A 17,497-nucleotide genomic window follows, 5' to 3' on the forward strand; every position below is an offset into this window, starting at 1 on the left:
TTCCCCTGAGAGTCAAGACAGGCAAGAAAAAAGAGAAATGGAAAGTAAAAGTGAGTGAGTTCAGATTTCATAAAAGCAGAAATGTAGGTGTTTGGAGGCCAAGGCCCAGGGACAGGAAAGTTCCTGTGGTGGATGAGGGGGGTTCGGTGGTTCTGGAGGGGGAGCGTTAGGGTCCTCTGACCATCTGTGGCACCATCTGCTTGCTGAGAGGCACGTAGCTATGGCTTTCTTCCCCTGTTCTGCATAAATCAGATCTTGTCACCCTCCCTGGGTCAGGAACAGAGTCAGGAGGAGGTCTCCTGGTCAGTTTTAAGTGCCTGCAATCCTGGTTTAAGGATTTCATAGGTAGGAGTTTAACTCTTAAGGAAAAGAATCTGGTTGCAAAAGGCTGGTATCCAGGGCAAGTTTTGAGTTTGTTTACAAAAGTGAGCACTTTATTTTTTTAAAACAATGTCCCAGACAGCGGGGCACCCAGGTGGCTCACGCCTATACTCCTAGCTACTCAGGAGGAGAGATCAGAAGGATCACGAGTTCCAAGCCAGCCCAGGCAAATAGTTCACCAGACCCTATCTTGAAAAAACCCATCACAAAAAAGGGCTGGTGGAGTGGATCAAGAGTGCCTGCCGAGCAACCATGAGGCCCTGAGTTCCAACCCTACTGCAGCAAATAAATAAAAATGTCCCTGATATGTTTATTCAGGGTGGTGGGTAGGAGGGGCCTTAAAGGAGATTCTGGTGGAGTGAGCAGGCTCTCCACCCTTCCCTCCCAACACACCGTACTTCACCCCTTACAACGCAACTGCCTCTCCTTAGGAGCTGTTGACAGAATGAACTGAGTTTAGCCCTGCTGAATACTTGTGCTCAGATTCTATCAGCCTGAAGCTTCTGCACAGATATCTACTCCCCGCCAGATTTTTCGACTTGGTTTGTAAAAAGTTTTCTTTTAAATGCTTAAATTTACAGACCTCAAAGGGGATGCACTTTTCTGATCTCCCCTTTTTTGGGGGGTGGGCCAGGGGTGGGGTGGGGAGGAGATGCTCGGGATGGAACCCAGGGCTTTGCGTGAGCTAAGCACCCACCCTACCACTGACCACACCTCAAGCCTCGGGTGGAAAACAAGAGATATACAGAATTTATGGAAGGCCCTCAAAAAATTTAGCAGAGAGGCTGGGGAGGGTGGTGTGGCTCAGTGGTAGAGCGCTTGACGCCCAAGGCCCTGGAACACCCAGCACCAGGGGGAGGGGAACCATAGTTGAAATATAAAGATCTACCCAGGGCTGGGCGCTGGTAATCCTAGCTACTTGGGAGGCTGGGATTGGGAGGATTTTGGTTTGAGGCCAACCTCAGCAAATAGTTCATGAGACTCCATCTCCAAAATAACCAGAGCAAAATGGGCTAGCGGTGTGGCTCAAGTTTGCCAGCTTCGCAAGCTAGAAGTCCTGAGTCCAAGCCCCTGTTCCACCAAAAAAAAAAAAAAAAAAAAAAAAAAAAAAAAACCAAACCAACCTACCCATTCTAGAAATATTTATGGAGCACATAGGTCCTTTTTCTACTTCTTTTAAAAATGTTTTTCTTTTTAATTGTCACTAACTTTACATATTTATTAAATCTGGACTTCTAACGGCAGGCATATTCCAATATGCTTAAATAATCATTTGTAGCGTTGCAAAAAACCTCATATTTTCAGAGACTGAATTCATCGATGGCTGGGACGCCCCAAGAAATGTTATCTGAACAAGCTCCCAGAATATTCTAACATAATGACCTGGAATTGGAAAATACGGTTTGGCTTGGATGGTGAGTTTCTTTAGTCTAGGGGTTAAGAAAACGCGCGGACGCTCCACGTGGACCGGCTTACGCAATTTTCTCAGGGAGAAATTTCAGCCTCAGAAAACCAACTGCACGTTCGACAGTCTATCAAGTCAGCGGTCCAGCTCGGCAGCTTCAGTCTTCGTGTAGAAAATCAGACACAAATTAGCGCTCCTCCTCTTTGGGGAAACACACGCCCCTGATGCTCCGTGCGTGTAATTATATTTCTTAGAAGTAAAAAGCCCCGCGGCGTCTGTGGCGAATCTGCGGCTTCCGACGTGGAGCTCGGGTGGAGCCCGGCACGCGAGAGCTTCGGCCGCTTAGAGCCCCGGCCCTGTCTCTGTGGGAAAAGGAACCCGAGTTTGCTGAGGTGAGTGGAAGCGGTCCGGGGAGAGCAGGAACCACCCCGGGGGATGGAAAGTAGAAGAGAATAGGCCGTGACGCTGCGTCTGCCGCCATGTTGAAATCTGGCAAAAGGGGAGCCCCGGGGTTGTGTTGCAGGGAGCAGGAATGAGAGGTCAGGAGGGTGGCCTGTCCTTCCCCTACGTCCACCCAGGTGAGCGGACGGAGGAGTCAGCCTCTCGGGCCTGGGCTGAAGCAGAGGCTGAACTGGGAAAATGGACCTCAAGGGAAGTAATTCAGGATTCCCGCCGTGACTTCCGCCTTCGCTTCACGACGCCACTGCGCATGCGCGGGGACGGGGCGGAGGCGAGGCTCCTGTTTGTGTTGTTTCTTCCTTGGCCTGGGAAGTTCACCTAAGTCCCTTACGGAGACTCTTTTTATTTTTTGGCGGAACTGGGGTTTGAATCCCGAGCTTTGTGCTTGCAAAGCAGGCGCTCTACAGCTTGAGCCACACCACCCGACCATTTTGCGCTGGTTATTTTGGAGATGGGGGTCTTGTGAACTGTTTGCCTAGGCTGGCCTCAATCCTTAATCCTCTTGATCTCAGCCTCCCAAATAGCTAGGATTGCAGGCATGTGCCACGGTGCATGGCTACATTAGTTATTTTTGAGATAGGATCGGTGCTTTATTTCCCGGCTAACTATGATCCTCTTATTTGTGCTTCCCTGCATACCCGGGATAACAGACACACCAGGATGCTCAGGCATTGGTTGAGATGGCATCTCTTGAGCTTTTTGTCCTACCATTGGATCTTCCTGATCTCTGCTTCCAGAGTAGCTAGGGTTACAGGATTGAGACACAGGACAGGCCTACACTTTTGTGGTTAATTGCACCACTCACCTTCGCCCCCATCATTCATCTCTCAGGTCTTACGCCCCTTAATGAGACAATAACCAGGATGTAAAAATCCAAAGAGGTTTTTGTAGGAAATCTGCATAATGCCACAACAGAGGAAATTAATGAGAAGTAGGGAAGGCTGCTGTTTTCTTGTCAGTACTGATAGAAGTACACAGAGAAGAAAACCCACACTTTATCCCTTTGTAATTTTCGTAGATTTTGATTCGAAGTCTTAATGCTTTCAACAGGAGCTCTGACTGTGTACAGTAGTATTAGATTTATGTGGTACATTTTGTGTTTTTCTGTTGTATGGGGAGGAATTCTTCCCCACCCGGGGTGTGTGGAGCTCTGGACTTGCACACTTCTGGGTGGAACTCCCTCACCACGCTGCTTCTTACCTTTATGAGTTGGGGTAAAAGACAACAGTATTGGGACCTTCCACATGTGAAATGATAGCAGCAGTGGTACCTACGTCTTGTGGGTACTGCTGAGAGTGAGAAGGGAAGGGCTTAGCGCAATACCCTACACTCCCTGAGTGTCCATGCAGGCGAGCTGTGACTCTCACAGTCCTTACATTTGTCCACAGCAACTCTGTGATGGAAGAGGTAGGAAGATCCCACTCCCACAATGTTAAGCCAGTGGAAAGGGATCTCTATAGAGACTCCAGAGCAGGAGAGACTGAAATAACAAAGCATAAGGGTTAACGTCTCAGCTGAAACCAGAACTCAGGCCACCTCACCCTTCTCTTCTCTTCTGTTGTTCAGCTGCTCATTATGCATGCCTTGTAACCCCAGCACTTGGGAGGCTGAGACAGGAGAGCTGTGAGTTCAAGGCTAGCCTAGTCTACATAGCAAGACCCTGTCTCAAAAAAACTAACCAACCCCCCTTCAAAGTCTTTATGTTTTAGTGATGCACACTGAGGAAATTATAGAGAGATGATGTATCGTGCAGACACTTTTCAGAATAAACTGGGCTGGATTATTCTGGCCATGTGTGCTGGTCCTGGTGGGAGCTCTGCTGTAGTTCAGGGAGTAGTTGGCACGCACTTGAAATTTATTTACAGAGCCTTTACACACAGCCAGGCAGTGCTTTACCACTGTGACCCTTGCTCAGCCCTTTAAAGAAGTTTGACAGCTTGTTGTTATTTTCTGATGCTGGGGTTTTCTGATGGGGCGGGGCTCACACATAACCAGTGACCATTTTAAAACCCTGGTAAGGCATGTTGGATCCACCTGGCCACATTGCAACTGGTACCGCCCTGCCCTGGCTATTCCAGATGGCACACATGCACCTGGAACTCAAGTACACACCCTCTGCTTCCTGAGAAGGTTTGGAGGGGCAGGTCAGGTATCTGGCTTCAAGACCAGGAGTCAGGACCTGAGACCTGTGGTACCCAGTGGCCTCCCTACCTTCAAGAGGTGTGTGGTGGTTCCTGCCTGTAATCCCAGCACTCAGGAGGGGAAGGCGGGAGGATTGGGAGTTTGAGGCCACTTTGGCTACATAGTGAGACTCTGCTGTAACCCCCCCAGGGAAAAAAAGGGCAGGGGACAATTGATACTTCTTTCCAGGGCTTTAAGGGGAGGGGGGCGGGAGGAGCTGGCAGTGGAGGGCACACACCTGCCTCCTGTCCTCCTTTTAGAACATGAACGACTGGATGCCCATCGCCAAGGAGTATGACCCGCTTAAAGCTGGCAGCATCGATGGCACCGACGAAGAGCCGCACGACCGCGCGGTGTGGCGGGCCATGCTGGCCCGGTACGTCCCCAACAAAGGTGTCACGGGAGACCCCCTCCTCACCCTGTTCGTGGCCAGACTCAACCTGCAGACCAGAGAGGACAAGTTGAAGGAGGTCTTCTCCCGCTACGGGGACATCCGGCGGCTGCGGCTGGTGCGGGACCTGGTGACCGGCTTCTCCAAGGGCTACGCCTTCGTGGAGTTCAAGGAGGAGCGCGCGCTGCTCAAGGCCTACCGCGACGCGGCGGGCCTGGCCATCGAGCAGCGCGAGGTCTTCGTGGACTTCGAGCAGGAGCGGACGCTGCGCGGCTGGGTCCCGCGGCGCCTGGGCGGCGGGCTGGGCGGGAAGAAGGAGTCGGGGCAGCTGCGGTTCGGGGGGCGCGACCGGCCCTTCCGGAAGCCCATCAACCTGCCCGTGGTTAAAAGCGAGCTGCACAGAGACGGGAAGCGAGACAGGCGGGAGCGGTCCCGGGAAAGACACCGCGACTGCAGGGCCCGGGACCGCGACCACGACCGGGGCCGGGACAAGAGATGGCCGGAAAGGGAGCCGGCCCGGGCGTGGCCTGAAAACGACTGGGAGAGAGGGCGGGACCCCCGAGAGGACAGGGTCAAGGGGAGGGACAGGAGGGACCGGAGCAGGTAGAGGCCCCGGGTTCAAACCCCAGTACCGCCAAGAAAAAAAGGAAAAAAGTAGTGGGGTAGTTGTCTCCATGCGCCCTTTATGTGTAATGGTTCAATAAAGCTACATAAGAAGGGTTGGAATCTTTTTTTTTTTGTTTTGCAGTACCAGGACCTGAACTCAAGGCCTATACCTTAAACCACTTCACCAGCCCTTTTTGATAGGTATTTTCAAGAAAGGGTCTCGTGAACTATTTGCCCAGCTGACTTTGAACCTGGATCCTCCTGATCTCTGCCTCCTGAGTAGCTAGGATTACAGGTGTGAGCCACTGGCACCCAGCTGCAATAGTTTTCTTTGCAGTCTGGAACCCAAGTTCAACTAGATACTATGAATTTATTGTCTTCATCAGGGTCCCAGATACCGGTTTACTTCAGTGCTGGGATTCAACTGAAGGCTGCACACGTGTGAGGCAGATGGATTCTCTACCGCTGTGTCCCAGCCCCAGCCAGCGCCTGTCACTTAACAGCCACCTTTTGGACTGGGTGTGGTGTTTCCTGCCTGTAATCCTACTGGGAGGTGGAGATGAAAGGATTAAGCTTTGAGGCCAGTGTGTGTGTGGGGGGCGGCAGTGGCATTTAGCAACACCCCATCTCAACCAACAATCTAGGTGTACTGGCCGATGCCCATTGTCCCAGCATCCCACCAAAGGAGGTGTAGGCACCAGGATCATAATCCAAGATCCTATCTGAAAAATAAAGCTAAAGGGACTGGGAGAATGACTCACGTGATAGAGCACCTGCCTAGCATGTGTGAGACCCTGAGTTCAAACCCCACTACCCCTCCCAAAAAATTTATTTTTAATTAAAAAAAAAACTATAGTTGCTGGCATTTGTACAGAGGTCTTTGTAAAGACTTCTGTTCTCATTCTTTGACATGGAAAATTTGGCCTGATTTTCTGTCTATCTGGAGTTATTTTGAATCTGTGGCAAAGAGGCGATCGCCTAAAACCCTCCACACTGATCTGTGACTCCTGGGGACCCTAATCTGCTTAGAATAAGTTCTGTCTTTTCCATCCTCATGTCCACAGCCCCAGGGTTTGCTGAACTGAACTAAAAAGGGGATAGAAAAGTATGTCTGTGTGGATGCCTTAACACCAGACGCAGCCAGAACGTCTGGGTCTGCAGCCACTGCTTTCAAACAAATGTACCTCCGCTTGCTTGGGTGCAGAATGCTGACATCTCCTTTCTGTTTCTGGCCGGCATTTAAAATTAAAAAGCAGCATTGCAGGGCTGTGATCCAGGGCGGTGTTCCAGCCCTTTGAAAATATAAGGCTCAACAGAAGAGAGAGTGAGACCAGAATGAACAGGAGAGGTCAAAACCACTGAAAGAGCTGTGACTGGTTCTGGTGGATTACCTTTTTTTGTTATCTTTTCTTTTTTGGTGCTGAGAACAAACCCAGTGGTTCAGGCAAATGCGGAAGGAACCACTGAGCTACATCCCAGCCCTGCTTTTCCTTTTCCTTTCTCATCAGCTGACCTTTGGTTTGCTGGAGACCTGGTTCTATTATAACCTTAAATTCTGTGAACTTTGGTAAGTACCACAGCACTCAGGATTAAAAAAGAAAAAAGAAAAAAAAAGTGGTGTTTAGCATTTTACAAATGTGTCTAGCTTTGAAAGCTCAGTTGTCTTTTTTTTTTGCATTCCTATGGATGGAATGAGGGCCTCCCTATGCTAGGCAAGCACTCTACCATTGAGCTACACAGCCAGCCTTCACTGCCAGGTTTTTACATAAAAGTATGCATTTCTGGGCTGGGTGCATAGCTCAAGTGTTAGAGTGCTTGCCTAGCAGACCCAAGCCCAGTACCACCAAAAATAAATATATACATTATAAAATAGGAATCTGTCACAGTGCTACACAGCAGGTGGACCAGCTTGCTATGCTTTAAAATTGCTATCAGCTGTTAAAACAGTTTTAGAAAAGAATGCTTTTTCCTTGGTAAAGTTCCAGTATAGGATTTTACTATCTTAGGCTCACAGAGCAGCCCCACCGAGGCTCTTTTCTGATTTCGTTCACATTCCAGCCACAAAGTGTCCCTGTGGTGGCACCCAGTGTGTTCCCTCCCCACAGCAGGGAAGCATGTGTCCTGTGACTCCAGCAGGAGAAAAACAGCCTAGTGCAGGGTTCATGGTCATTGACTCTGCCCCTCAAAACATGGGTGAATTTAAAACAGGCGTACTTATCCCCCTCCTTGTTTCATTGGGGCTTCACGTGTGGCCCTGGTAACTTAAAGAGGAAAGGTACAACTCTAACAGCAGGGACTTCAGCAGTTTGACATGACAAACACAGATCCCCTTTGGCGTGGCCAGTCTTTCCAGCTTGTTCTGCAGGCTGCTGCACACGTGTGAAAGTGTGCCAACCTGGTTTTAACAGTGAAGGATCGGAAGGAAGTTTCTATCAGCAGCTCCTCGATAGCCATTAACACGTTATCCATTAATAAATTAAATGAATCAAAGTTAGTACTAGACCTTGGCGCTGTAGATCAGTCAGGCTGGGCAATTCTTGGTTGTTGGCACTGACTGGATGTTGTAGGGATATGCATTACCATCCTTGATCTGTTTTTTTTGGCGGTTCTGGGGTTTGAACTCCAGGCCTTTCACTTGCTAGGCAGGTGCTTTACCATTTGAGCCACTCCACCAGCCGTTGTTTTGGTTTTTTTTTTAGAGGCAAGGTCTCACTGTGTAGCCCAGGTAGCCTCAAATCCTCCTACCTCGGCCTCCCCAAGGGCTGGGATTACACGTGTGCTTCACCTGCTGGTCTTTCAGCAAATCTAGCAGAATGCATAGAACTTGGCCTTGTCCTGTGCCCCGGGCATTCTGCGGGGGGAAAGAAAGAACGAAGCCCAGCCCCCAACTCCTCTGTTGGCTCCTGCAGCTCTGAGTCAACTAGGGCATGTGGGCCTCAAGTCATTTGCCCACCTCTTGCCTTTCTTCTGCTATGTCTCCCCGACCCACTGTCCTGTATCACCTGCTGTATTTGTCTTTGCGAGGGACTAAGTATTTCACCTGGTGAACACCAAAAGGAAACAAGGTGCCAGGATAAGAAAAATACACACAAGAAATGTTGCAATGTCTCATCCATAGCAACTTTGTTTGGTTAGAACTGCTTTTTCACAGCAGACTCTAAGGCACACTGACTCGCACAGGGCTGCCCGCTCCACCCAGGCCTCACCAGGAATGGCTGTTGCTCTCCAAAGGCCATCTCTGGCCTCTGGGTGGCTGGACGGTCACTTTATGTCCGAGTAGGGGTCACTTATCCTGTGTCCAATGGATACATCCTATACAACCTGCAATTCCATAATATAAAGCTACCATTTCCCTGTCTCCCTCGCAAGTATGACAAAGGTGACCATAAAAACTCTACAACTAAAATTTTATACAAAGCAAGTAAAACAGCAGTTATAGAGGTGAGTGATGAATTTGGCTTACAGAAGCTTGTTACTAAAGTTAACACCATCGTCTGGCTCTGCCCGTGGGATTATTAAACATATATCCTAAGAGATCAGAGGCATCTGTTATAAACGGTGATAGACCTGGATATAAATAAACACTTTCTCTAGAGTTTGGCACCAGTTTTGCAGCGTCCGCCCTCAAAGCAGACGGTCTGTCCGAGTGGTGGGTTTCGAGGGTGCATTTGCACGGAGAGGCATGAGGCAGTGACCCAGTCCAGGCTGCGAAGGGTCAGGTCCAAGGGCAGAGGGGGGCCAAGGTCACAGGTGCTGCAGGGCTTCCTGTCCTTGCTCTGTGTACCCGTCGTCACGGTGGGTGTTTGCCCACTGGCCGAAGGACTCGTGGATGTGCACGTGTCTCTGAGGGTTGGCTAGGCGCTTCTTGTCTCTGGAGAAAAAGCTAAACCTTTTAGGAGGGAAAAGAAAGACAGAAATGAGAGCCCACCCTTGGCTGTGCACGTCACCATTTGTTGGTTTGTCTTATTTTCCCTCCCCCCCGCAAGGCCAGGGACATACAGCAGCAAACACAGGGAGAGAATCCACTCATGGCGGGAAAGAAAAGGTCGGGGATGCAGGTCAGATGCTCTAGAAAGCACCAGGGGCTTCGCAAGGCATTTAGTCTTGATACCTCTGAGGCCACGAAGTATGAACAAGGCATGAGGGACCCTTCCTGTGACCCGTGCAAACTACAAGTGACTGGAAACCATGCCTGTGTTTCTTTTTCTCTTTTTTGTAGTGCTGGGGATAGGGGATGGAGGCCAGGGCCCCACATGTGCTAGGCAAGAGCTCTAACCACTGGGCTGCACCCTCGCCTGGAAGTTTCTTTAACTATCGTAATGATGCTAAGAAAACTTCCCCACCGGAAGCTGAGTGGGGCCTGGAATGGCTCTGATGTGATCTGGTGGACAGTCCTAATTTAAATAGGTGTGCCTTTACATCCTGTCAATCAGGAGGCTGTGAGTCAGCCATGGAAGCCCAGATTTTGTGGCTATAACTGCTTGAATATGAGGCTGATGCAGGCCTTGGAGAAAATGAAACATGCATTAAATAAACCGAGGGTCAGATTATACTTCTTGGATTAGAGAGATACTGTGAATACGTAGTAGAATGAAATTCGGAAAACACCCATTTGGACTTTCACAAACGGGTTTAATGGTGAAGCCTTTAGCATCTCTCACTGAAACCAGCTACAGGGCAACAGCAGTTATAAGCCAAGAGGTCTTGTTTTTTTTTTTTTTTTTTGGTGGTGTTGGGGATCAAATCCAGAGCCTTGTGCATGTAGTCACTGCACTATACCCATTTTTTGCAGAACTGGGGGCTGAACTGAGGACCTTGCGCCTGCTATCAGGTGCTCTACCACTTGAGCCACACCCTCCAGCCTCTTGCTTTGGTTTTTTGAAGGAGAGTCTCATTCTGTAACTAGGTGGGCCTCAAACTCTCCATCCTGTTGCCTCTGCCTCCTGAGCACTGGGATTACAGCATGTGCCACCACGCCTCACTTCAAAGGCACTTTGCAAATTTCCAAATCTCTTTTAGAGCTACCAGGTGCTAGTAAGATCTCTTCTAAATCCTAGCTACTCAGGAGGCAGAGATCAGGAGGATTTTGGTTTGAGGCCAGCCAGGGCAAATAGCACTTGAGACCCTATCTTGAAAAAACCCATCACAAAAAAAAAGTGCTGGAGTGACTCAAGTGGTAAGAGCACCTGCCTAGGAAGTATGAGGCCCTGAGGCCCTGAGTTCAAACCCCAATACTGAAAAAAAAAAAATCCTTCTGTTGTCACTAAGTTCTGACTCTTGAATTTTGGTTTCTGAACTTGGTAAGAGACATAAAAATAGTTTCGTTATTTCCTGGGGGTAAGGATAAGAATGAAGCCACTTTAGATAAACTACTCTTGGTTCCCTCTGGTCACCTGTTCACTTCTTTTAGTCCATGGCCAATGGCATCTCATTTTAATCACATCTGGGTGACAATGATTTCACTCTTCTGTGGTTACTGGATCCTATGATCGCTTTCTACCAGGAATAAAGTGTTCTTTCATCCTAAAAGCCGGGGCAAGCCCAGTTCAGCTGGGGAAATTCTCCCTGTCAACGAAGGGCTGCCTTCCCTACTGACATGGGTGTGAGCTGGCAAATGAATGCGTGGTGTTCAGACTGGTTTATATGTGAGCTCCCTGCACAGGGCAGTGGGGAATTAGCTGGCCAAAGTCACAGCAGCCATGTGTCAGTTATGCTTCCCCTCTGCCTCACGAGGTAAGCAGAAAGCCATTTAGCACTCCTGACACAGACAGAAGGCAAATGTGGGTCTCCCTCTGCTTCCTTTGCTGGAACAAGTCATCACTGACAAGACAAAGCAATTTAGAAAGCTACAGATTGGAAAGATGGTGTTAGTGTCACTCGGGGATCCTGGGAAGGGGGCATTGATTACTGACCCGTCACTCATAGGACCTTCTTTACTGGATCATGGGCAAGGTGGTTTTTAGAAGGAAAACAGAAGAGACAAAAATCGGTGACAGAGCCAAAAATCCCAGAGCCTCACTTGTCATGGAGGTCAAGTGCAATGAGCAGCCCGTCTGGAATCACACTTGACACCCACTTCAGATGCCAACGTGCACGCAGGTGACAGCCATGCAGCTAAAGGGGCCCAAAGGGACAGGCCAGTCCCTGCAACATTGCGGCAGCCATAACAAAGGCACAGCTCAAGTGAACCTCAAACACACACAGTGCCTACAAGAGAAACGAGTCGTCGGGCAGGCTGCAGCATGGGGTCATCTAGAATCAGTCCAGCTGCCACCATGGGCATGACGGCTGTAAAGATCCTGCTTCGAGAAGCACAGAGACACAGAGAGAGAAGACAAAAACGGCGGGGGTGGGGGAGGAGGCATGACCAGGAAGCCCAGTCCCACACAACCAGCTGAGGGGTGCACTGTCGTCCTCACTGTGGGCTGCATTGTGTCTCCTCCCCTAACTCACAGGCTGAAGTCCTAGTACCCCAGAAAGGGACCTGATGTAGAAATGGGGGCCTCCCAGATGGGACAGCTTAGGATGAGGCCACAGTGGAGGAGGGTGACCTAATCCAGAGAGACTAGTGTCCCTGTAAATGGGAGAAATTGGAGCATAGCATAAAGAGGTATACCGTGTGATGACAGCGGTGTGGGGGGGGCGTGACACTCCCACAGGCCAAGGGAAGCCAAAGATGGCCCCAAAACACAAAAGAGACCTAGAACACTGTCCTTCATGGAAACTTGATCTCGGATTCTGGCCTCCAGAACTGTTGCTGAAGTTGTGGAGGTAATACTAAGAAAAGGGGGACCTTTTGCTAAGTGCACAGACCCAATCTCCAGAGGTCAGGCTGCAGGGCACAGGTGGCTTCCCAGGGGTTCCAAGTCCACCTTTGCAAGAACACTTGTACAGGTTGCCCCTAAGATACAGTCATTGCCTGGCAGGTGGCCTCAGACACTGTATGGACATTTTACTTGGAGAGATGTCTGCCCCCAGCATTGCTGGGCTTCCTCTGGGGCCTGGGTAGGAGCCAGACTGATGGCAGGGGCCTGAGCCAACTGAGGGGAGGGTCCCAGCTGAGTTACGTCCATGCCTGGCCCCTTCCCACACTACTGCAGGTGCTGCCACCTCTGGAGGGACAGTTACTTCATGACTGTTTGAGCCAAAGTTTATGTTTTGGATACGGTGGTTTTTTTTTTTTTTTTTTTTTGCAGTTGGATTTGAACTCAGGGTCTACACCTTGAGCCACTCCACCAGCCCTTTTTTGTGAAGGTTCTTTTGATAGCATCTCACCAACTATTGGCCCCGACTAGCTTCGAACCACTATCCTCATGATCTCTGCCTCCTGAGTAGCTAGGATTACAGGTGTGAGCCACTGGTGCCAGGCATGTGGTTGGTTTCAACCCCTCCCTCCCTGCTAAGTATTTCTGGAAAATTCAAACCAGTGAAGTTCTAATGGTAGCATTCAGGCAGAGTCATGGTGGTGGGAAGAAGCTATTTCCAGCTAAACTGAGGGGGTGGTGGGTAGGAAAACAGGGACAAAAGGAACTGTTGCCACTACCGTTGGAGAGGGGTGGCTGACTACTCTAAAGCCAGCCTTTCTGGTCCATAAGGCCAGGTCTGGGCTGATGCTCCCCAGCTGTCCCTCACCCCACCTACTGCTCTCCTCATCTTGTCCCTGCCCTGTAGAAAGCCACTGTGTGTGGCTGAGAGGCAAGGACCACATGAAGGGTGTGCTGGTATTCCCTGAGGGCAAGGCTGAAGTCACTTGGGACTCCCGCGTGACCTTCCTGGGAGTGCCAACCCATCCTCTCCGGCCAGTGGCCACTCGGTCACAAGCTATTTTTGGACTGTCTTGAGGCACGCTGTTTTGACTGGCAGCAGGAGCTTCTGGTTGCCTTGTTATGTTCAGTCCGGAAATGTTGGGTCTGACGTCTCTGGCTGGAGGTGCGTTTGAGAGATAAGGGACCTGGGCAGTTAGCCACAGTTGGGGGCTTGAGAAGGGGAGTAAGGAGAAAGGGAGGAGGAGAAGGACTGTGCAGGCAAAAGGCAAAGGTTTGAAGCCTGACTCTGTACCTTCCCTATAGTAGGATCTAAATGAAGTCCATGGGCTGCCCTGGGCCTCAGTTTCCTCATCTGAGAAGTGGGGCTAACTCTCTGACAGATGCCTTAGTTTGAGTGCTCTGAACTTGGGAATGAGGCAGTGGGGGATGGGAAAGCAGCTAGGAGCACATGACTAATACTGCCCAAAGGCAAGGACAGGAGAGACCAGACACACCAGATGGGTGCAGAGAAGTGAAGGATGCAAAGGGTGAGGCCTGAGGACCATTGAAGAACTTCTGTCCCCTCTCCGGCCCCAGGGAAGAAGATCCGTCCTTGCTCTAGGCTCACAGGCCACAGCTCCCAGTCAACAGCTAGAGGACAAAGGCAGCCAGTGTCCTGTCTGTACTGGTCAAAAGCCTTTTGTATTGGTTGGCTTCCCCAGTCATCCCCTAGAAGGCCAGGCTACCACGGGACTGGCCACCTGTGCCCCACGGCTGGGAGGTGCTGGTCTCTCTTGGGCTCCTGATTCCAGCTGCTTCCCTGGCCAGGCTCAGGGCACCAGGTCTTGCTGAGCCACCAGAGGACAAGCTAAAGGGGAAAAGGGTTCTGAAACTCAAACGAACTGGAAAAGAAGGGTAGACACTGTAGCAGCATGTTCGGGTGTGAGTAAAAGAAGAGGAAAGGTTTATTGGCTAATTCTGATAGCTTTCCTCTGGATTTCACCCAATTTGATATTGGCAAAAGCCAACTTGAATTACCTATTAAGAGAAAACTGTCTGGAGTAGAAAATTAAAGTAGAAAAGCCCAGTTTGGGAATTCCTGGACTTACATGTGCCCGTGGGCGCTGTAGGCTCTGGAAGATGCTAGAAAGGTCTGATTCTTAAGGACCTGGGAACAACTGACTGAAGGAGTCACAGTGCTGGTTTCCTGGCCTGCCCATCCTCAGCCCACGTAGGGGCTGTTGGGATTCATGCAGCTTCTGACAACTTCCTCAGGGCTAAATCCAAAAGCTGCCAACACCACTCATCATCTCGCAGGAGCGGGGCTGGCAGGCGGATCTGAGTTTAAGCCACGCCAGGCTCATTTCTTACCCGGCACCGGAAAAGGGTGAGTTTTCCTGGACTAAGTACTACATGGGCCCAAAACCAAAGAGTCTCCCTACCCCCTAGATGAAGTACAGAGGACAGCCATACTTCTGTCTGTCTAGCTCTCTGATCTCGTGCAGGGACCCATCCTTCCCAAGGTCATCCTTGGAAACTAAATGGAGTAAAAGCTACTTTAAGCATCAGGGATGAGAACCAAGCTATAATGTGCTGTCCTGTGATTGGTTCAGGGATGGTCACGTGATTGAGTGAGACCCAATAAGAATTGACTCTGTAGCTTCCATGGAACTCAGAGACAGAATCTGAAGTAGAGTTTCAGACAATGAAATGGAATGCTAGCTGCCAGCTGCCACATTGCTGTCCTGAGTCTGGGGAACAGGCCTCAGAATGGCGGCCCCAGAGAGGAAACTAAGTCCAGGGTAGAGGAAACAAGGACTTGATCGTGGCTGTGCTCACACCTGGAGCAACCTGGGGACTTTTGGCTACTCAGCCACATTCTTTTTCTCATTCCTTGAGTTGAGTTTTGATGGTCAAAATGGTTTTGGAGAATTGAGAAGAAGGTTTTTCTGGTCCCATGTTTTATCCCTAGGGAATATTTATCTCAAACCAGACCTGGAGACTGCCTCCTCCATACGTCCAACCACTCAACTCCAGCAGGAACCTAGGGCTATGCTAATAAATAAGGCAGGCGAAGATGGTAGGAACCTTGGAAGCTTCACACATGAAACCAAACACTCAGGAAGCCATCGCCTGTCCTATAGCCACCAGCGCCCCAAATTTGACCAGGGCACCACTGCTTAAGGGAGAGGGGTCCAGCTGTTCCACATCTGTACACGTGCTGCATTAGGTCAGCCCACAGGCTGAGAACCAGCCGAGAATTTCCCAATGTAACTGGATTTTTAAGAGGGAGGGTAACACTTTACCTCTCCCTCCCCACCCAATCCGTGCCGCCTGCTTTCATGGAGCTTGTTTCACATGGCTAAGAGCTGGGGGCCACTGAGGACAGGTAACAAGGTTATAAAGATCACAGCTCAGCACCAGGTCACCCTGCAGAGGTGTCACCACATGGGCTCTGGGGCCTGGCCTCTCGCTAGCTGGGCCCTAGGCAGGGGCCTCAGTTTCCTTAAGTGTCAAATGGGAACGGTGGCACAGCTACCTGCCAGCACTGTGGTGAGGACCCACCGAGGCTGTCTGTGGGACAGGACCCTGCATACAGTGCGGCCTTAGTGAACTCCGGTCACTCACCTAGACGAGAGACTTTAACCTTAATCTGAAGGCCTTTAGGGGTTCAGGAACCCCCTGGAATTGTACCCCAGATTTTACATCTAATTCTTCTAAGTACAAGGTTCATAAACACCCATCAGAATCTGGAAAGGGTCAGCTGATCCAAGAACCTCAGAGGTGGCCTGGAATAGAGCTGAGGTGGGGACCGGTCGCTCTCGTTTTCCTGTGTCTCCCCCAGCAGTCAGGGTCTGACCAAGGAATACTCAGTGGTCAGGTGGATGAGCCATCACAGAAGTCCACTTGTGGGAAGAAGCCAGGCCGTCCCACACCTCTCACCACTGGGGTTTCGAGTCCCCCATCCCCCAGCTCATGCACAGTCCTCATCTCCAGAGCCACACCCACCCTGTGACACACTCAAGCAAGCTCCTGAGCCTTGGCCACAGCCCAGGGCTCCTCAACACCCTGGCATCCCCGAAACCTCTGCCCAGACACCCCAGTAGGAACTCAGCCTCGAGTTCTGAGCGACAAGCCACGAGCAAGTGCCCAGGAGCTGAAGTCGAAGGACGCGTGAGCCACAGAGCGAGCTACGTGTGGAGCAGCCCCAAACGTGTCACTTACAGTCGCTTGATCCCAGACTCTGGCTGGGGGGACATTCTCGGGTGTGCGATGGGTAGAGGTTGGGGCATTCGATTTTCCTCTTCTATTTCTTCACTGGAAGGAGTTGACAGGCAGGAGAGAAATCAAAAATTCTGTGAGAAGCACTGGAGGTGGGGTTCAGGTGACAGAGAACCTGCTTTGCAAGCATGAAGCCCTGAGTTCAAACCCAGCCCCACCAAAAAAAAAAAAAAATTCTTTGAGAGCTGGAACGTTCCAGTAGGGCACCATCTGAGGGTCTGAGAGAGCTCTGGACACTGCCTTGGGGGCTGGACTCTTGTGACAGGCATGGCCAGTTCAGAGGAGGGGTACAGCCTTTTGGCCCAGCGCGCAAATGTGAGCAATTTCACATTTCTAATTTTTATATTTCTTTCCATTCCAGCCACATGGGCTTCTGGTCTCCACACCTTTGGGCTTTCTGCCACCTAGAGAAAGTGGCTCATCCCCAATGTCTCCCACATCTGAATACTACCTGAGCCTCTAAGGGCCATGTTCCAAATCCACCTCCTTCATGAAGCCTTCCTGATTCCACCCTGCCTCCCAGCCATGATCTCTGCCATCTTTTTTTTTTTTTTTTTTTAATAGGACTGGAGTTTGAACCCAGGGCTTCACACTTGCAACGCAGTCGTTCTACCCCTCGGGCCATACTTCCAGTCCATTTTGCTCTGGTTATTTTGAGGATGGGGTCAAGTCAAACTATTTGCCAGGGCTGGCCTTGAACCTTGATCCTCCCGATCTCAATCTGCCAAGGAGCTCAGATTACAGGTAGTGAGCCACCACTGCCTGGTGATCTCTGCCATCTCTGAGCCTCCAGCGCACAGTCAGCCACACACTCGCATGAGTCAGGCGCACAGTGGATCTCCAGTAAACACACACAGCACTGTGTTCTGTGCATCTCCCTTGCTGGAGCACCTGTCCTTCCTTCTGGTGTTCCCTTCAACAGGTATTTGTTGTGCACCTACTATGTGCTAAGCTCCATTTTAAATGCTAGAAATCTGGCCAGGGACAAGACAAATAAGGCCTTGAGCACACTAGTGTGTGAGATGATTAAAAAAAGGGCCCTGAAGA

The 17,497-nt window shown here is 50.4% G+C and overlaps 2 protein-coding genes across 9 annotated transcripts in view; one reads left to right on the plus strand and one right to left on the minus strand.

The window, feature by feature from the left end:
* Window positions 1-771: 771 nt before the first annotated feature.
* Snrnp35 (small nuclear ribonucleoprotein U11/U12 subunit 35) lies at window positions 772-5,536 on the plus strand. Of its 5 annotated transcripts, none has more exons than XM_020159400.2 (4): window positions 772-923; window positions 1,687-2,178; window positions 4,265-4,465; window positions 4,687-5,536. In XM_020159400.2, the coding sequence occupies exon 4, from the start codon at window positions 4,690-4,692 to the stop codon at window positions 5,422-5,424; it is 735 nt and encodes a 244-aa protein (XP_020014989.1). In that variant the 5' UTR covers window positions 772-923; window positions 1,687-2,178; window positions 4,265-4,465; window positions 4,687-4,689; the 3' UTR covers window positions 5,425-5,536. The 5 variants fall into 5 exon arrangements, with proteins under 5 accessions (XP_020014989.1, XP_020014990.1, XP_073917245.1 ...); XM_020159401.2 differs by having other exon boundaries at window positions 4,324-4,465; XM_074061144.1 differs by lacking the exon at window positions 4,265-4,465 and having other exon boundaries at window positions 774-923; window positions 1,687-1,796; window positions 2,041-2,178.
* Window positions 5,537-7,957: 2,421 nt separating this feature from the next.
* The window catches only part of Rilpl1 (Rab interacting lysosomal protein like 1), a 33,020-nt gene continuing 23,480 nt past the window's right edge, over window positions 7,958-17,497 (minus strand). Inside the window, exons 6-8 of one of the 4 annotated variants that reach the window (XM_020159412.2) lie at window positions 16,394-16,486; window positions 11,336-11,359; window positions 7,958-9,312 (exon numbers count right to left, since the gene is read on the minus strand). In XM_020159412.2, coding sequence (XP_020015001.1) covers window positions 9,168-9,312; window positions 11,336-11,359; window positions 16,394-16,486 — 262 coding nt within the window. In that variant the 3' untranslated portion in view covers window positions 7,958-9,167. Of the gene's footprint in view, window positions 9,313-11,335; window positions 11,360-11,634; window positions 11,723-16,393; window positions 16,487-17,497 lie in introns of those variants that run through there. The other 3 variants (XM_020159413.2, XM_074061143.1, XM_074061142.1) reach the window with 3 other exon arrangements.

This window comes from Castor canadensis, chromosome 18 (genome assembly GCF_047511655.1).
Source record: "Castor canadensis chromosome 18, mCasCan1.hap1v2, whole genome shotgun sequence".
Classification (NCBI taxonomy): Eukaryota; Metazoa; Chordata; class Mammalia; order Rodentia; family Castoridae; genus Castor; species Castor canadensis.

Excerpts from the sequence above, each read along its gene's own strand:
- Snrnp35 (XM_020159400.2), top strand. The coding sequence starts at position 4,690 with ATGAACGACTGGATGCCCATCGCCAAGGAGTATGACCCGCTTAAAGCT.